This window comes from Ostrinia nubilalis, chromosome 4, assembly GCF_963855985.1.
Source record: "Ostrinia nubilalis chromosome 4, ilOstNubi1.1, whole genome shotgun sequence".
In the NCBI taxonomy this organism is placed as follows: domain Eukaryota; kingdom Metazoa; phylum Arthropoda; class Insecta; order Lepidoptera; family Crambidae; genus Ostrinia; species Ostrinia nubilalis.
In genome coordinates, this window is record NC_087091.1 from 936536 (window position 1) to 953856 (window position 17321).

General features: G+C 37.4%; 1 protein-coding gene across 1 annotated transcript; it reads left to right on the plus strand.

Moving 5' to 3' along the window:
* The first annotated feature begins 325 nt into the window (after positions 1-325).
* On the plus strand, positions 326-17077 carry LOC135088441 (neurotrophin 1). Its single transcript, XM_063983253.1, has 8 exons — positions 326-950; positions 9727-10089; positions 10916-11099; positions 11388-11577; positions 13584-13733; positions 14346-14516; positions 15800-15923; positions 16013-17077. The coding sequence occupies exons 1-8, from the start codon at positions 465-467 to the stop codon at positions 17057-17059; spliced, it is 2715 nt and encodes a 904-aa protein (XP_063839323.1). The 5' UTR covers positions 326-464; the 3' UTR covers positions 17060-17077.
* Positions 17078-17321: the final 244 nt, after the last annotated feature.

Here is a 17321-nt window from a genome sequence, read left to right on the forward strand (position 1 = left end):
GCATCTTACTTTTTGCAAACAAACATTTATTTGCTGCAGCTGAAATTATACCTGGCATTGTAGCCGAAGAGGTAAGGCACATTTTTGTCCATAAGCAAATAGAAGAGGTGCAAAGTTAAAGTTGCGAGTTAATAAACTCTTTAATAGTTTTACGCAACGGGATTGTTAGGGCCATTGTCGATGATGACGATAAGTAGATGACTTATCAAAATGTGACCGATGATGGGTGACCCAGCGGTGAAAGTCGCGAGTTCCGGCAGCATCTGACACCTGTAAATATGAGATGAGTGCGCCTGTGTGCGTGTATAGTATGCGCACGCGCTCACTCCGCGCCGAGGCAAGGAAAGCGCCGCGCGCATCGCCCTCAAACAAACCATCGGAAAAATAATGCGGTTCTTCCAAAACATGTGAATTTTAGTGCTTTAAAAATTATGATATAAACAATATTAGTAAAAACATTAACAATGGCGTGTAAAAATCTAGTTCTAGTTCTGCTCGTTGTTTCGTGTTTGAAAGCTGATGATGATTTGAGAGACTTCGAATTTTCGGATAGTGATGATGAGGTGATGATCGCGCAGGAGTCGAGGCATTACCAGACGTTCGTGAAGCCTCCGGTGAGGATAGTGAAGCCGACTGGTGTCACGAATTCTCACCGGCCGCAGTATAACTTGGATTCCTTTGAGGACGATGTGGCCCTTGAGGAGTTGGAGGAGTTGTTCGAGACTACGACGAAGAAGGCGTACAAACCAGCTTATAAGATAAGGTCTAAGGAGAGCATGATAAAGGAGGCTGTGCTGAGGGCGCTGGAGAGGAAGGATCACGTGGGGAAGTTCGCACAGATCCTGCCCATCATCAGGGCTATGTCGGGAAGCCAGAGGACGGCGCTGGCGTCGCTTGTGGCCAGCCAGGTCACTACTCCTCCGGGCAGAGCGCCGCTCAATCTTGCACAGGTAAGACCATTTTATTCATACTTTTGATTGTTATTTGTCATCAAGTTTTCAACATTTTAAGCAAGTCGATCCTGAAAATCGACTATTACAGGGTTCTCTAGTGTGAATTTATTACTTAGCAATCGAGTAGTAGTACAGATCTAGACTACACAAAATTTGCAGTATTAAAAACGAGAGTTGGGAATAGTTCAGTTGAAATAGTCGTTTGTGGTTTCAAGATCTTCTAGTTTCTTATAATCTTGACTTGATTGAGTAACTCCATAGGTTTAAAGCACAAAAATGTGTTTTTGACTTGCTTTTCACAGTAAATATCTGACAACTGTTCATTTAATACACCGCTTTGAACTTGTCTGCTGTTCTAATAAAAAATAAAAAAATATTTTATTAGACACTCATCTGGTACATTAAAGTAATAAAGAAAGATAACAATTCTTGCTCTGAATGTGCGATTTGGAGCTTAAACTAGGGCCACCCTGTATTTCAGGCCTCCTTCTAATCAAGCCCAAGTCTCCAGTAAGCCGCATCGTTAAACGTATTTTATAGGACCTTGATTAAGAACTAATTACTAATTTCTCATTTCATTATCTATTAGAAAGCACTTATATCGCATGCAAACAATAAACAATGGTGACCTCAATCTTTGATATCCCTCATTGGATGTTACAATGACGATCAGCTAGTTTCCATTTTGACTGAGAAACGCGTTATAAACTGTATTTCATCCAACATTGGCATACTGCTGAAGCAGTGAAAGGGGGTTGGCTAGCGTTAGCTAACCAATTGCTCTAATACATGCAGAACCCATCTAAGGGTAGTAGATAGCCAGTTCTGAATCATCTTTTTTAGGGACGCTAAAAGCCCCAATTTTCCATATCAAACATTGGCAATTAGCATACTGCTGAGGCAGTGAAATGGCTAGCACTAATTTGCGCAGGATAGAAGGGTACCTAAGGATCTAAGGGTAGAAGATGAGAGTCCTAATTCACCTTTTATAGGGACGCTAAATGTCCCAATTTTTGTAGGAGAATTATTAATATGGTAAAATAACCTACATGTAATCATGTTTTCTCACCATACACTATCCCGAATTTTAATTTTAACTACCAGAAAAATCACATGACAATCTAGCAATATAAAGCTGACTAAAGTGAACCACTTTTTAAAATAACTGCATATCACCTAGACCTACTCGTAAGTACTACATAAGTAGGTAGGTAGGTAGGTAATACTCCACAATAGAAACAATCCGAGAGCATGTCGCCGTATATATTTTCAACTACAGGACACATAGTAGCCGCTTGCGTAAGCAGCTTTTACTTCGTGGAAATAAAATTCGCGAACATATAAAATTTTGAAAGTAATCGGCCGTAAACGCAAAGTCGCGTGTAATCGCCATGTAAGATGGGCTATAGTATCTTTATTGCAAGAGTTATCTGTACGATGTTGGTCTATTAAGCCGTTTCGATTGTTGGTAAAGTATTTTGAATGTAATTTATCTGATAATATCAATAAGCAATCTGTTCTGGTACATCCAAACACAAATGTGTACTTCCATCCATTCGTATAGTCCATGTCTAATTTATCATTATATTTGCAATATCGTAAGTTATGTAAGTAACATAAATATAAACGTAGGTAGAGTTTTTGTTTCTAATAAAAAAATATCATTAATGTAATTAATAAGCCATAAATTTTTTGCAGCATTGTTTGGATGCTGATCAAATTATTATGTAGATATGAGAAAATCGACGGTATCATTAAACTATTATGTATAAAATGATGTAACAGATGACTTTGATATAATTTGTCAGAACGAGTTTAGAGCTCACTCAACTAAATTAACACTGATGTAATAAATTAATCTCGGAAGCCATTTTAATAAGTAGGTTTCGACGGTTCGAAGAGAGTTGTTTGGTATCGAGACTAGATATAAAACGAGAGATAATTAAATTTTGTAACTATTGGTGATTATAATAGAGCCAGTTATTTTCATTATTTTTATCCCCAGTTGTTAGTTATGAATTTTTTTAATGCCTACCAATTCGTACCCTGAAAAGCAGGTACCAAAACCGCAAAATCAGACGATGAGTTTTTTTTTTTTTGTAAAAATTTTATGCAGATATTTTGAAGACCGAGCTCGTTTTCATTCCACTGCTGTTATTATTATGGTTTTAAAAAAAGATATAAAAAAACTACTAAGATTTGACTTCAAAAATGCTGACCTCACGTTTGTACCAAAAAACTGGACTGTTACATTTTATTAAACGTGTAACCCCGAGAAAACAAATAACACGTAGTCTTTGACACCGCATGACTACAGCCTGTTAATGAAAGTGTACTACACTGTAGGCCAACAAAAATGCTCCACTTAATATTTCTCTACAAACTCCGCAAACAAAGTTCTCACGGCTCAAACTTTTTGTTTGCTTGTTTCTTCAAAAGATGTCGCAATTATCCATGTGAACGGAAAATGCTTTTGGATTATTAGTTTTTTAAATGCATCAGCGGCAGAATTTTCACTGAGACTAGAAAATTACCTTTTGTTATAACTACAATTACGTGCGATAAAAACATGCGTTTTAAGTATGTAATTTATTGTAGCTTCAGTGTCTTTGTAAAGCTGAAGTGATTAGACGATTTTAATGAGAAAATATAAAATGAATAAAGATCTAGGAAATCACTGGCTCTAAAGTAGGGTACCTAAATACTCGTATACCTACTATTATGTAGGTATACTCGCATTAACCAACTGAAACGATCAAGGTAACAGTCGCCAATGGTTTTGGCTTCGAATTGCCGATTCAAGAGAACCCTAGTTCGATCTCCAACGACGATAATCGTCTATCAAGGTCATAAAACTAAAATTAAATGCTTTTTGCAAGTAGTTTTTTTCGCGTAATGAGTTGCATCACAAACTTATAATTATAAAAAACTTATATAAGATAAACTAGGTACTATAGTAAATCATGTCAATGAAAGCCCTTTGGAAGAACGCGACTACTGACAGCATTTTGTTTATGAAAAGTCACTTCGATGTAATTAACTAATGAAGATTAATATCATTTGTTACATCGGAAAACGCAGCTAACAAAGTAATCGTATGAAGCCTAATTGCCCAATGAAATGATACAGGCCGCGTTCTCTCGCGGCCCATAAATATTCAGTTACTCGAGAAATACTTTATGTCCAGTGGACTATGTCAGAGCGGATTCCTTACATCGCGAGCTGATGAAAGCGAGCTAAATTTAACTGCAGTTTTGTATACTAAGCAAAACTACAATTTATGTAAGTGCATCTACTGTAGAGTCAGTTTAAACTGTTTGAAATAGGAGACTGAAACTGCGTAAAGTATTTTGGTGCTCTAATACTTAAGTTTTTATTTTTGTTTATTCCTAGATCTTTTTTGGCATGATAGGTAGATTATGTTATAATAATTACACACTAAAACAACTATGATTAGACTACAGTAATAGTAATAAATCTTCAGTCTAAATACTTTGTACAGTGGGCTATAAATAGTTGGCAAATTAGTGTAGTGCATAAAAGTAGTGTTTTTCTAATCCACTGTAATTTGTTTTACATAAATATGCAATGATCTAGTAATATTTTACATAAACTGAATTCACCGGTTATGATCAAATGATAATTAAATAATTATGAACATTGTCATGCCCGTGATTCAAACGACGCCAATAAAATTAGTTTATTGAGTATAATTAATGCCGATGAAATCATCGGCTTGCAATGCGCACGCGCCGTTAACTTTGTAACAATATATCCGTAGGAGTCGTGTCTAGGAATCAGCATGTCGTGGAATTAAAGTATGTTAACGTTACACTTCCGTAACATTTCAATGCTCGAATGTTAGAGAGCTAGACCAAGTTTGCACCAAATTGAAGAGGAGAAGTGTGTTTGAATAACCAATCAGGCCGCTGCAAGGATAGTTCTTGAGTAGCGACCACGAGCCGGAAGACGTAGCGTGGGTAGGTCTCCCACTAGGTGGACCGACGATCTGGTGAAGGTCGCGGCAGGTGCCCGGATGCGAGCGGCGAAGGACCGGTCAAGACGTCCACTGCCGGACAAAGGCCTCCCGCCTTTGTCCAGCATGGACGTCTTTCGGCTGAAAAGAACGAACGAACGAACGAAGATCAGATTTTGGTACTTTCATGTCATCTCTGCACAGCTTCGGTTCGGAAATCTGTAGGCCAAGGTTACGCGTCGCGATAAGCGTTTATCACGCCTTTTTATCGATTTTACGCGATAAGCCCATACATTTGTCGTCTAAAATCATCGATAAGATTTTATCACACGCGCATCCTGGCCCGGCTGATTGGTTTCAAATTGAAATATGTCAGCTCCTCTTCTCTCCGGGTTTCTAACTCTCACGAGTCATAGATTCTGGATTCGAGTCTAGAGTGGAACATACGGTGTATTTGAGGAGTATACAGGGTGGAATTTTGTAATGCCACCTGGAGGGAAAGTACTCTTAATATTGTAGATAGAAAATTTTACTCAAAGAACACATTCCTTTATTTTGAAAAGAAATAGAACTGCATTTAAAGATTTTCAAAAATTTGCCTTCCATACCCAGGAATCGAACCAACTAAAATCTGTTAAAAATTAAACCCTGTAATTTTATTGCATCGATCGTTAGGGTTAAGTATAAGGATGAAATCTCTCTAACAAACTTGATAAATCAAATGAAAGGAAAACCATGAAATCTAACATCATTTTAATTATTTACAGAAAATTGTATGGTATGGTAGTGAATTTTCGAAAAAAAAAAATCGGGAATTTTGAATGCAATTTTATTTCTTTTAAATAATAAAGGAATGTTTTCTTTGAGTAATTTTTTTATATACAATATTAAGAGTACTTTCCCTCCAGGTGGCATTACAAAATTCCACCCTTTAAACCATTGTAAGATATCAATATTATCTCAAAAGTTTTCAATTTGTTTTAAAAGAAGATGAAATGCACGTCATCGAGCTCACTAAGCACCGATCTTCTCTAATCGTTACCAGTCATATTATTACGTTAGCTTAGTTAGATAGATACTAGCACATATTATTTGTGGTGCACTAAACATTCATCAACAACAGTAACAAAAAATTGCTCCGGTAAATCAATGGTTACTGGTTCAAGGAGTGTGTATGACGATAAATGATACTAAAATAGCTTTTTAACTATAAAAAGCGTTTGTTTACAGATTTTTTTTTATCGTCATTGATTTCACATTGAGTTTCTTTTATGTCACGCAGTGTATTTCGCTAGCTTATTGTCCGCGGTTTCTTTTGTCCGATAGGGGTTCAAATAGGTCATACTTAACACGACAATTTAACGCTCTTTGTAAATAAATACTAACGAACTGACAGTTTTTAGACTAGTTGCCAATAGCACGACTAATCGGTAGGATTGCAACATTATTATTTTCGGTTATTTTTTAGCAAAACTACAAAATAATTTACTTAAATGACGAAAAGATAATAGATTATATTATTAATTACTAGATGCCTAAATCGTCATGAAAAGTTCAGATGTCACTACTAAGTAGTTTTTACTGATAAAAACACTATTTCTAAGATGTCTATTGTTCGAGAATCGTCACCCTGGCTTAGAAAACATAACATCCCAAACGCAATGCTGGCCACAAAAAGTGTATCACGATTATGTTGCAAATCTGCGCTCTAATTCGATATCGCCAAGAATACGCGTGAAAATATACGCGGGACAAAAAAACAGCCCAGATTCAGATATCTCGATTCAATCATAAGAGAAATAAGTACAGTAAGCTTGTGTGCCGTGAACTCTATAAAAATTCAATTATCTCATTTTTTACTTAACATTTTTTTATTTGACCACCTAAATAAATAAAATTATGTCCTTTCAATTTTAAATTCCTTTCATTTCACGGTTTTGTGTGGAGTGCAATAAAGATTATGGTTTGAACAATACTATTATTTTGTATAATTTTACCTACTTTAAATCTACCTTATATTATGAACCGGTCTTAACTAGCTCGCTACATTTCACGTAACTTTATGAAATAAAGTAATAATAGAGCTACCGAAGTGGTTGATGGACATAATTATTTTTTATCTATCACAATTCCGACTCTAAACATTTGAATCATTGAAATTGCTATTTCCTGTACGTAACTGTGACAGGCTGTAGTTGCTTTTGAACAATCTAAAATCGCAACAACTACAACAAAATAATCATAATTTACTGTGTTATTAAAGTCGCCTTTATGATTTGTGAATAATTAAACTAATCGTGATTAGCAATTATCTTTAATTGAGTGGTAAAATGTCGATGATAAAACCTGTCAACAAAAACTTAGCATGTCAATTATAAATTGACGGAAGGCATGTCATATCGCGTGCGCTCAGTTTCCGAGAGGAAACAAATTATTGGTTAAGTTGTTAACATACTCAACGATTAACTCTAATTGGGGTATGAGCTTGTAATTAATTTATTTTAATGCATTATACATTTTGACAATCGTATTTTTTATACAATTTAAATACTTTTTAAAATGTGGTGAACTAAACTGATGTAAATATTGGAGGCCTAAATGTTCAGCCGTGGACATCTTATGGCTGAAATGATGATGATGAAACGAATGTAAAGATTTAAATGCTGGTAGGTAAATGAAACAGAAAATATCTTTCATTGTCCCATAGGTACTGAACTAGGAGTTAGGACCAAGACAATTAAAATAATAGTGGCAGCCTGTTAACATAGAATAGACTATTTGACAATCGAAACCACACCAAAAGACACTTGATTCTGGTCTTAAAAACTTAATTAATTTTAGATTACCTGTAAATTAAGATTTTTGGTTGCATTGTAATTGAAAAAAGTAGTTTAATTAAGTTGACAAAATAGTGTCACTTGCAAAAATCAAACTCTATGGAAAAAATGTTACAGAATCTATGGTAGAGTTTCGTTCTGTCAGTTTTAAAAAGTACGTCAATTGATTGGTGAATTGCGTCAATAAGTCTATTTAGAAAAAAATTGCTTTGAACGCAACAGATCCCAATACGGTCAGATGAATAAAAAAGATATACCTATTTTTAAATCTAAATTGTATGTATAAGTAATTTGCTTAGATCGAGACGATAAAAATTGCTGTGTTATTTCCAAGATGGCCAATCTAACATCTCACTCGATACGGACACGTTATAAGACTTCCGGTAATGCAGTATTTTGTTCGTTAACACATTAATTCGGCGCTACTCGCGATAATTCGGTTTAAACTTTCCCTTGTCATGGTTTCCGAGATGCAGAGCGGCCGTTACAGTTACATCACTTTCATTTATAACGTTATTATCAAATTATCCGCGGCGTGAGAGATCATTTGCATTCCTTGCTGTTGCTGTGTTTTGGATATCACCAATTAAGCTTAATTTTTGGAATAAGTAATGGACGATACTTGGGCTGTGTTGCACCACCTAACTTTAACCGTGACTATTGACTGGTGTTTTTTGTACGGAGTTTGACAGATTTTTGACGTTTGTCAAAGTTAAAGTAAGATGGTGCAACCCAGCCTTAGTGTAGGTAACATTAATCAAATTTTTGTAGAGACTATTATGGATTATTTGTGTTCTATTATTTTTGTTTTTCCCACATTGTGTGGTTTCCTATAAAATTATCTGCATCTTTAAATAGGTACATCTAGGATGTTACAAAATTTTCAAATAACATAAATTGTTTATAACTAAAGTGCGTGTGTTAATGAATTGTCCACGTCTACAGCCTCGTGTGTTTGTCTTTACAATTAAATGTTAAAAATACAGTTAAATATAATGGCAGATATAAATTAATTAACATGATATCATCAAAGGTCACTAAGAACAATTTTGTGCACCGCGGAGTAAAGAGTTATCTCTAAACTAGGACTAGGTTTTCTCATTGCCTTGACCCTTGTGTGGTTTTAAATGATGTGATTCAATTCACTTCATGTAATTTTGAATACTGTTATAATAATATTACATAATTGAATTGAGGAGTGATGTGTGAATCTCAAACTTTGTGTTTCGATCTAAAAGTGCTAAAATATTTATATTTAGCTATACCTACGAGCAGTTCGTCCTTTCTACTACTTAAAACATAACCCACTACTTATCAATACCTACATGTACAGTCGCGGAATGAAAAGGTTCGTCAGTTTTCAAATTGATTCCTTCAACGAATCGCGAGCACATATTACCTTTTGAAACTATGTTACAGAATAATCTCGAGATAGACAAAATAATCTTTAACTGTTAGTCAGTAAAGTTCAAAATTATTCAGATTAAAGTTGTTTGACATTTATTTTGTCAAGAAAATTTTTATGATTGATAAACTAAAACCTTCTTGTTGGTTCAACCTGCCATTATTATTTCTATTAAATAAAAAAAATACATTTTGTAACATTGCACTGATGGGACAGAAAAATAAGCAAAACCTTCTTCGTTAGCAAACGTCACATTTATTTAAATGTTAGCAGCACTGTTTCTTGCACTGGTATGTTGGCAGGTTTGACTCTTACAGTACCTAGTGCAAGCGAAAACCGACACTAAGGTGACGAACCTTTTCATTCCGCGACTGTACATTCAACTTAAGTGGTCAAAATAGCTAACGCACCTGTAACGCCCCTGGGACTGTGCGTGTCTATAGACGACGGTAATCACTTACCATCAGGTGATCCGTCTGCTCGTTTGCCTCCTATTACATAAAAAAAAAAATCAAACAACATATCATACTGAAGTTACCAACTCTATCATTCCAGGTGAGGTCAATGTTCGGCAACAACGCAAACACAACCACAGACCTCATGCTACCAATACTGCTAGACATGGCGAACCTCATTCGTCGCGCTGACAGGGCCGGCAAACAGTCTAGAGAGGTCCGCATTTCCATGCCACCTGCTGCACAACTCCTGCGCAGGTCGTTTACAGAAGACACACACACAGACGAAGAGGACACTACAGTGACAGAAAAAGCTAAATCAACACCTAATACTATTATTAAACGCAGCCGCAGAATCGTTCCACGAACACAAGCCAAAGATATAGCACACGATCACAACAGAACAGTTGCGAATGACACGAAACTGAACAACACTGAGACAGCAAACAATAAAACAGATGAAGTAAGTATGAGGAATCTATCAGGTGATCGGGTGTGATTTGAAAGCAAAACCGACTGGGTTTTGAAGGCAATTGTACTGTAAAGATCATTAGGTATGTCAGTACAGCTTAGTGATTTAGATGACAACTAAGTCAACATTGAGCGGGATCTCAATTGCAGTAGTAGTTTACAAAGTCTGCTGGATCATACAGTTCAACAGATCATTAGTCATCATTTCAGCCATAGGACGTCCACTGCTGAACCTAGGCCTCCCCTAATGCTTTCCACGTTGATCGATTGATAGCGGCCTGCATCCAGCGCTTCCCTGCTACCCTTACGATCTCGTCGGTCCACCTTGTTTTCCGGTACGCGGCCTCCATTCCAGAACCTTGCTGCCCCATCGGCCGTCAGTTCTGCGTACTATATGCCCTGCCCATTGCCACTTCAGTTTGCTAATCCGTCGGGCTATGTCAGCGACTTTAGTTCGTTTACGGATTTCCTCATTTCTGATTCGATCTCGCAAAGAAACACCAAGCATAGCCCTCTCCATAGCACGCTGTGCGACTTTGATCATTAGTAAATAATACCTATAGGTAATCAAAAGTAGTTGAGAAAGTGACATGCTCTCTACAGATTACAGGCCTGACAGAATTAAGAAACACGTAATAAATACGTCGGTATAATCTTTTCAAAAAAAGATGGCTCAGTTTATGACTTTTTCAATTTGTTCTACTTGTGCTCAGTACATCCAATTTCATACAACACATAAAATTTGCCAGCATTATTTATTTGTAATTTTATCACAATCCTCGCATCCAAATCTATCATATGAATTTCTAACATTCCAGAAGAACGTCACCAAGTCGTCTACGACAGAAGCACCAACAATCCGAGGAAGATCAGTCGGCAGCAAGATTACCAGCGACAATAGCACCCTGGACCTGACAGCGGACTCTACCAACCAGACCCTCGCCCAAGACCTGCCGGTGGCCGAGAAGCTGAGGGCTCTGAATAGATATGTGGATAGAAAAGGTTTGGATACAAAAATTAAATGTCACGAAGATTAACACCAAGTTTAGCATCAAACAAGTGTCAATGATATTATTATGTCCCTACTTTTTTTTAAGTAACCATAAATGGAAGAAACGCCAAATCAAAATGGCACAATTTACTTAGGTGATCTTATCATTAGGAAGCTATAACACCTGAAGGCGTAATGCATAATATGAAAATATTTTGACATGGAGCCTAAGACCAAAATGAATGCTGTTTTATTGTCTTTAGCATACTTTTTTAGATAGTACTTTCCTATAATTTCAGGAAACCTAATCCGCCGAGGCACGTACCCGCCCAAGCCGTCTCTAGCCCGGCGCACCACCGCGGAGCCGACCCTGAACCCCATCAGCAGGAGACGGCCCGCCCCGCCGAGGAAGCTGCCCAACCCTGCTGACCAGGCCAAATGCGAGCTGTTCACTAACACACTCTGTCTGCACGCTGAAGACTATCCGACGTAAGTTTTGGTTACTATTTTATATCCATAACAGTTTAATTTGACCATCACTGGTTGGGTTTTTATTAGTAGTCAAGCCTGGCTACACAGGAGTTGCAGCGGTGGGAACGAAAGGCGAGAATAGACCCAATTTTTTTTTCTATCAATACTTATAATGTTCCTGCCACATTAGAATCTGATGGGGTAATAGACTTTTTTCATTCTGCTAAATTCGAGAGGGTCATATTATCTGCTGTGGATAATAGTGGCGGTAGTAACTTGGGTTCATAGATCACATTCCTTCCTTTAGGTTATGTCCAAAATATTAAATGTATGCATGCATATTATTCTAGACTACAGTAACGTATGCGTGACTTTCTCTCTCTCTTTCTCTGCCTTCATAGTTTCCTTATACGAAACTTTCATTTTTTAATGTTTTTCTTCTTTTTTCAACATGCCAGCTCGACTTAAAAAAGCTTTAAGCTCTACACAATAGGTCATTTTACGACTTCAACCTCATTGGCTATGAAAAGCGAAGGTCACCGTTATGCAACGAGTATAATGATGGCATAAACACCGGACTGGAGGCGAAAGTGCTCGCAAATGACTCGAATCGCACTGAGGAGTCGCATCATCAGACCAAAGCGATCAGTTCGTGTTTATGGGAGTGTTTACTGTGGCAATAACTTACTGTACATAGAGGCTCATTCTGAGTGCAATGGAAAAGGTTTTCTCTTCTGTAAGCAATTGACCTTTCTTGAATGCATGAGTAAGGTCCTTTGATGGAGACCGTCAGTCTGAGGATAAATATGATTCGATTAGGGTAATATCTATTGACGCCTATTGCGTTTTGTAAAGTCTGAAACAAGTGTTTTTATTTCCGTTGTTGTAGCACAAAAAAAACCCTTTTAGCTCACAAACTCTGGTTGATTAACTGAACGATTGATTGGAAAACGATTGTCACAAGTGCGAATAATACGATAATACCACCTACAACAATATTCGTGACTGCTTATAATGTCCAGTAATTTTGGTCAGTCATCGCGCTCAAAAGCGTCTTACAAAGCGTTTAATTTCATTGCCAACTTATTGTTTGCTTAAAAACAGCTTTACTATTTCTATTTACTTTCTCACGGAGATAAATATCTTGAATGGCGTGTAAATGACTGTCTATAGTGTATTTGTGAGAAAGTACACAGTCATATTTTATTGTCTCTACTAAAATGGACGACAAAGTGGTTTTGAATTGTCACGCAGACGTTTAACTTTTATTTTATGAAGTAGGTACCGACCAAAGTTCAAGACACGCATAGAATTTGGTTTGTCGTAAAATTACTATTTCAGTAAAAGGAAGAACCATACGTATGTATAATAAGTTAAAAAGGAAGTACTTTTGTGGCTTTACATAACATACGCTTATTAAAATTTATAAACAATTTATCGTAGAAAAAATGCAGGAAGAATCTACAGTCGGTTACACGTATGCAATCTAACAATGGGATTCTTAGATATAATGTGATTTTGTTTGTTGTTAAAAAAAGGCACGCAATAAGAATTCGTTGCCTGCTGCTGTCTTTCCCGAAGACTATAATCCGGGCCTTTTCAAGGCGAGAGTGAATAGGCACTTACAGGGCAGATATGTACCATCCTAGACTGCATCCCACTTAAGATCAGGTGCGATTGTGGTCAAATATCTGCCTTGTTATGCATTAAAAAAATCATAAATTTAAATTCCCAAGAAAACATCATACTCAAGTCAATATTTTCGAATTTGGATTGCACAAATTCCTAATGCCTCGGCCGCACTCATCGCGATAACCCGAAGATTCGCGCTATCACGATATGTGTAGCCAAGTATTAGCGTATACTTCGGTGCTTTTTTTCATAGATACAAGACTTCGTTACGCTGTCGCCCGAATGTTATCGCGATGTGTGAGGCCCGTGGATTACAGTCCCGTTAAACCCACCAGCTAAACTACTGTTTGTGTTTCGTACGAATGGGTCCATTCATCTGGTCCTTGTTCCAGGGAAGCCATAGTGCAGTCCATCCGGCGCAACAAGGCAGCGGCCGGCGCGCTGCTGGCCGACTTTCGGGACCCGGGAGAGGGCGCGGTGGACGGAGTCACCGCCGCCCAGGAGGCCAAGTACACGGCTGAGCACTACTTGGTGTCCAATAGGTGAATATAATTGGTTAACAGAAGCTGAAGTCAGATGCGAGAACTGAAGATTATAAATATCAACCACGGCAGTTCAACTTTGAAGAAAGCATGAAGCTTTTAATGAACCTTACGATAGTTTGATGTTAATGAGTAGGCTTAGTCGGATTGGAAGATAGGTATCCAAGAGCACTGAGAATGAAGCTCCAGACTCCAGATTTTTCAAATTAAATGTATACAGAGCATTTTTTCCGGAATCTAGTTTTATTATTCGACGACCTTACACTATCATAATATTAGGTTGTGATTACAGAATAAAAAGTCTAGACTGCGTTATTCTGTCACGTTGCCCCCGATAGTTGAAAAGGCGCATCTAACATTTTTTTCTCCGTCCTGATTTGGTGTTAGATGCGCCCTTTTTTACTACCGGGGACAGCGTGGACCTTATAATAACTGATTTCAAAAATTAAAATCAGTGATATGGGTATCCATTCTCTAAACGGTTTGTTGGAAATCTACTCGTATTATAGAACAAGCTCCTCAAAATTTGCAATAGTATACGGAACGAGGTTAACTGTCAGGAATGTAACTTTATCTAGCAATAATCATGACAATTTGTCAACTTTTTTCCAGACGAGGCGACACAGCCAACCGCGACTTCGCGAGCGCGGGCGAGGCGGGCTTCATGTGCCCGAGCACGGTGAAGTATGCGCGGCCGCAGCGAGCGCGTGCCACCTCTGGCCAATGGAAGTACATCGTCAACACTGGGGAACATACCCAGACTTTAAGGCTGGAGAAGTGCTTGTGAGTACTTGTGGTGCTGGCTTTATTTTTGTGATGCTTTGTTATGCAAAAGATCAATACCGTCTTATCCATCGATGAACGGTATTTGGTTGAAAAGTATCTTCGTTAAGAACTATTTTCCCAATTAAAAATATGTAGAGACAATTTTGTAATAAGTTAAAAGTTTTCACTGAGTACTGTTACTACTTAGTTGAGGCTCAATTAGTTTATGTATATTTGCTTCGTTAAGAAACTGGCAGTGACTGCATGAAAAAACTCGTATCATAAATATGTTGTCGGCCGTTTGGTGTAGTAGTTCAGAACGGACTACTATGCCGAGAGGTCCCGGGTTCGACTCCCGGCCGGGCAGAAATTGAAATGATGAATTTTAATTCCTGTGACGGGTCTGGGTGTTACTATGTATAATATGTATCCATTAAGCTAGCACCTAGCTGGCGCTGTGTGAAATTGAGAATGTTACTAGGTATGCAAAATCACTTGAAACCTATGTTACAGTTAAGCTTTTACATTTACAAATACATTAGTTTTTATTTCATTCAAAAATACCCAGTAGTTATGATTTTATAGGCATTCAAAGTTCGCTTAAATATTGAGTCCCGCCGACGGTCACGTGACCCCGCGTGACGTACATTCACAGTGTCCGCTCACTAGAAAACGGATATAAACATACTTAAATACATTTTTTTTTGTAAATACAAACTTATCATACATATTAACACCCAGACTCATCACAAAAATTAAAATTGAACCAAACCCAAACTTGATGCGATTGTGTCGTTTTATTGCGAATTACCTTCCAGCTCCATCATTAGACCCCGATTACTATATAGAATGAAAATACTCATCAATACAAAACGAACGAGCCCAAACTCGATGCATTTAAGTCGTTTTATTATAGAGTTCCTATGACCACCTTCCAGCTCCATCATCAGATCAGCTCCATGTCATCATAATATTGCATGGTCATCCAAGTCACACGTGTTAGCGAAATTTCAGCTTAATTGGTTGCCTGGAAGTGGGTCTTAATTCAGCTTGCAATATTCCACCCATACAATAATATGAGCCAGTCACTGTAATATGACGTCACGCGCATAAAATGGCGGGACGGCCGCCGCCCGCACTTTTAAAATTCAATATCTTGGAAACTAATTGACGTATCGAAATAATTCTTTGACGTGTATTTTTTATTTTTAACAGAGAATACAGAAAGCTAAAAAACAAAATTAGTGAACATTCTTCATTGTCCAAGGATTTATTTATTTATTTATGTTTTTTCTTTTCAGAAAGCCAAAAGAGTCCTGCACTTATTTAACTGACAATTTCAAATCTAAGTGCGTACAAGTTTACAATTACCACCGACTGCTTACCTGGGATCAACAAAATGGGCTACACATGGATATTTTTAAGGTATATACCTAATCTTTCGCAATTGACAGAACACATTGCATCATGGTTATGGTATCTACCTATAAACTAAATAAACTTTTTTTTTTCAGGTGCCAACGTGTTGCTCATGCCACATAGAGGGCTACAGTGTATCTTTCCCTCCAGTGGGCCACCGTGTACATGAAACCTCGGCTGAAAATGTTCCTGAAGATTTGTCGTCAGAGCATGGAAACCACGCCTTTGAATCAGTCCAATCTAGCATCCACAGACCAAGCGTTAGCAAGAGCCCACCGTTTACTCACGGGAAGCCTTTAGAGACATTCCCACCTTTCAGCGACACTCATAACTTAATCTCTGGAGTTTCATTCAGCAATTCCAAACTAAATGATAACGAAGACAACGGCAGTATCCCTCCTTCAAGCCCCATGGACTCTTACGGAAACACATACTTTCCCGACTCCTTCAATCAGGCTAGTTCAGTAAGAAATATAAAAAGACCTCTATCAGCCAGAAGCCCAGCGGCATCAAATAATTTTGAAACAATAACATTGCCAAGTTACCTAGAACCACCCACACCATCTGGGCCTGGATCGTATACCTTCCTCAAGGAGACTCCAAATAAATACAAGATTACAGGCAGTCAGTTTAAAAGGGGACCAGTAAGACCAAGCCGAAGACCGATTAGAAAGAAAATCTCAGGGCCTGACGATTTGTTGTCATCTGGAACGTCAGCTGTAGAATCTTTCACGGACAGTCATTTGGAGACAATGGAAGATTTTAATGAAGAGTCAGAAGAGCCTGATGTTGGTCAAGCGACTATAAACGTTAATAATCTTCCTCCAAAAAGAGTCACAATAGCCCCTAAGCTGCAATCCGTGACGACTGAACTAATATCGACAACATTTAGGCCTCAAGATCAAACCAATGTCATCAATGAAAATTTTACATCGAATGGAAAGAGAGTAAATTATAATTACCACCCAATAATAGATTTCTTCGGTGAAGATGAAAAGGAAATTGACAACGAATCAATAGACAGAGAGGACAACGAGGGCAGTTACATTTCGCCAGTACAGTCTGAATGGAAGCCAATAAACAACCCACCTCCCAGAAATGTGCAAACAGCTAATTTAGCTGGTAGAAAGAAACATAAATAATGGATAGTAGTTATTATTAATATTAAGTAGCTTATAATACAACATGTGTATATCAATTTTAGTTAATACCTACATCTTTAAGAATTTTACTGTAAGATTTTCACGATCAAACCAAATTGTAAATTATTATTATTTAATTTAATTTATTTCTTATTTATTTAAGATAATTCAATAAAAATAGTGTAAGGATGAAAGACTTGCCAGTTAAATAAATTTTATGAAATTCAGAATGACTATTTCTTAACTTCCTGTTCAACTGTCT

Bases quoted from the DNA above. Each gene is read 5' to 3' on its own strand.
- LOC135088441 (XM_063983253.1), top strand. From the start codon at position 465: ATGGCGTGTAAAAATCTAGTTCTAGTTCTGCTCGTTGTTTCGTGTTTG. The intron at 951-9,726 runs GTAAGACCATTT...CTATCATTCCAG, and splicing joins CGCCGCTCAATCTTGCACAG to GTGAGGTCAATGTTCGGCAA. The intron at 10,090-10,915 runs GTAAGTATGAGG...CTAACATTCCAG, and splicing joins CAAACAATAAAACAGATGAA to AAGAACGTCACCAAGTCGTC.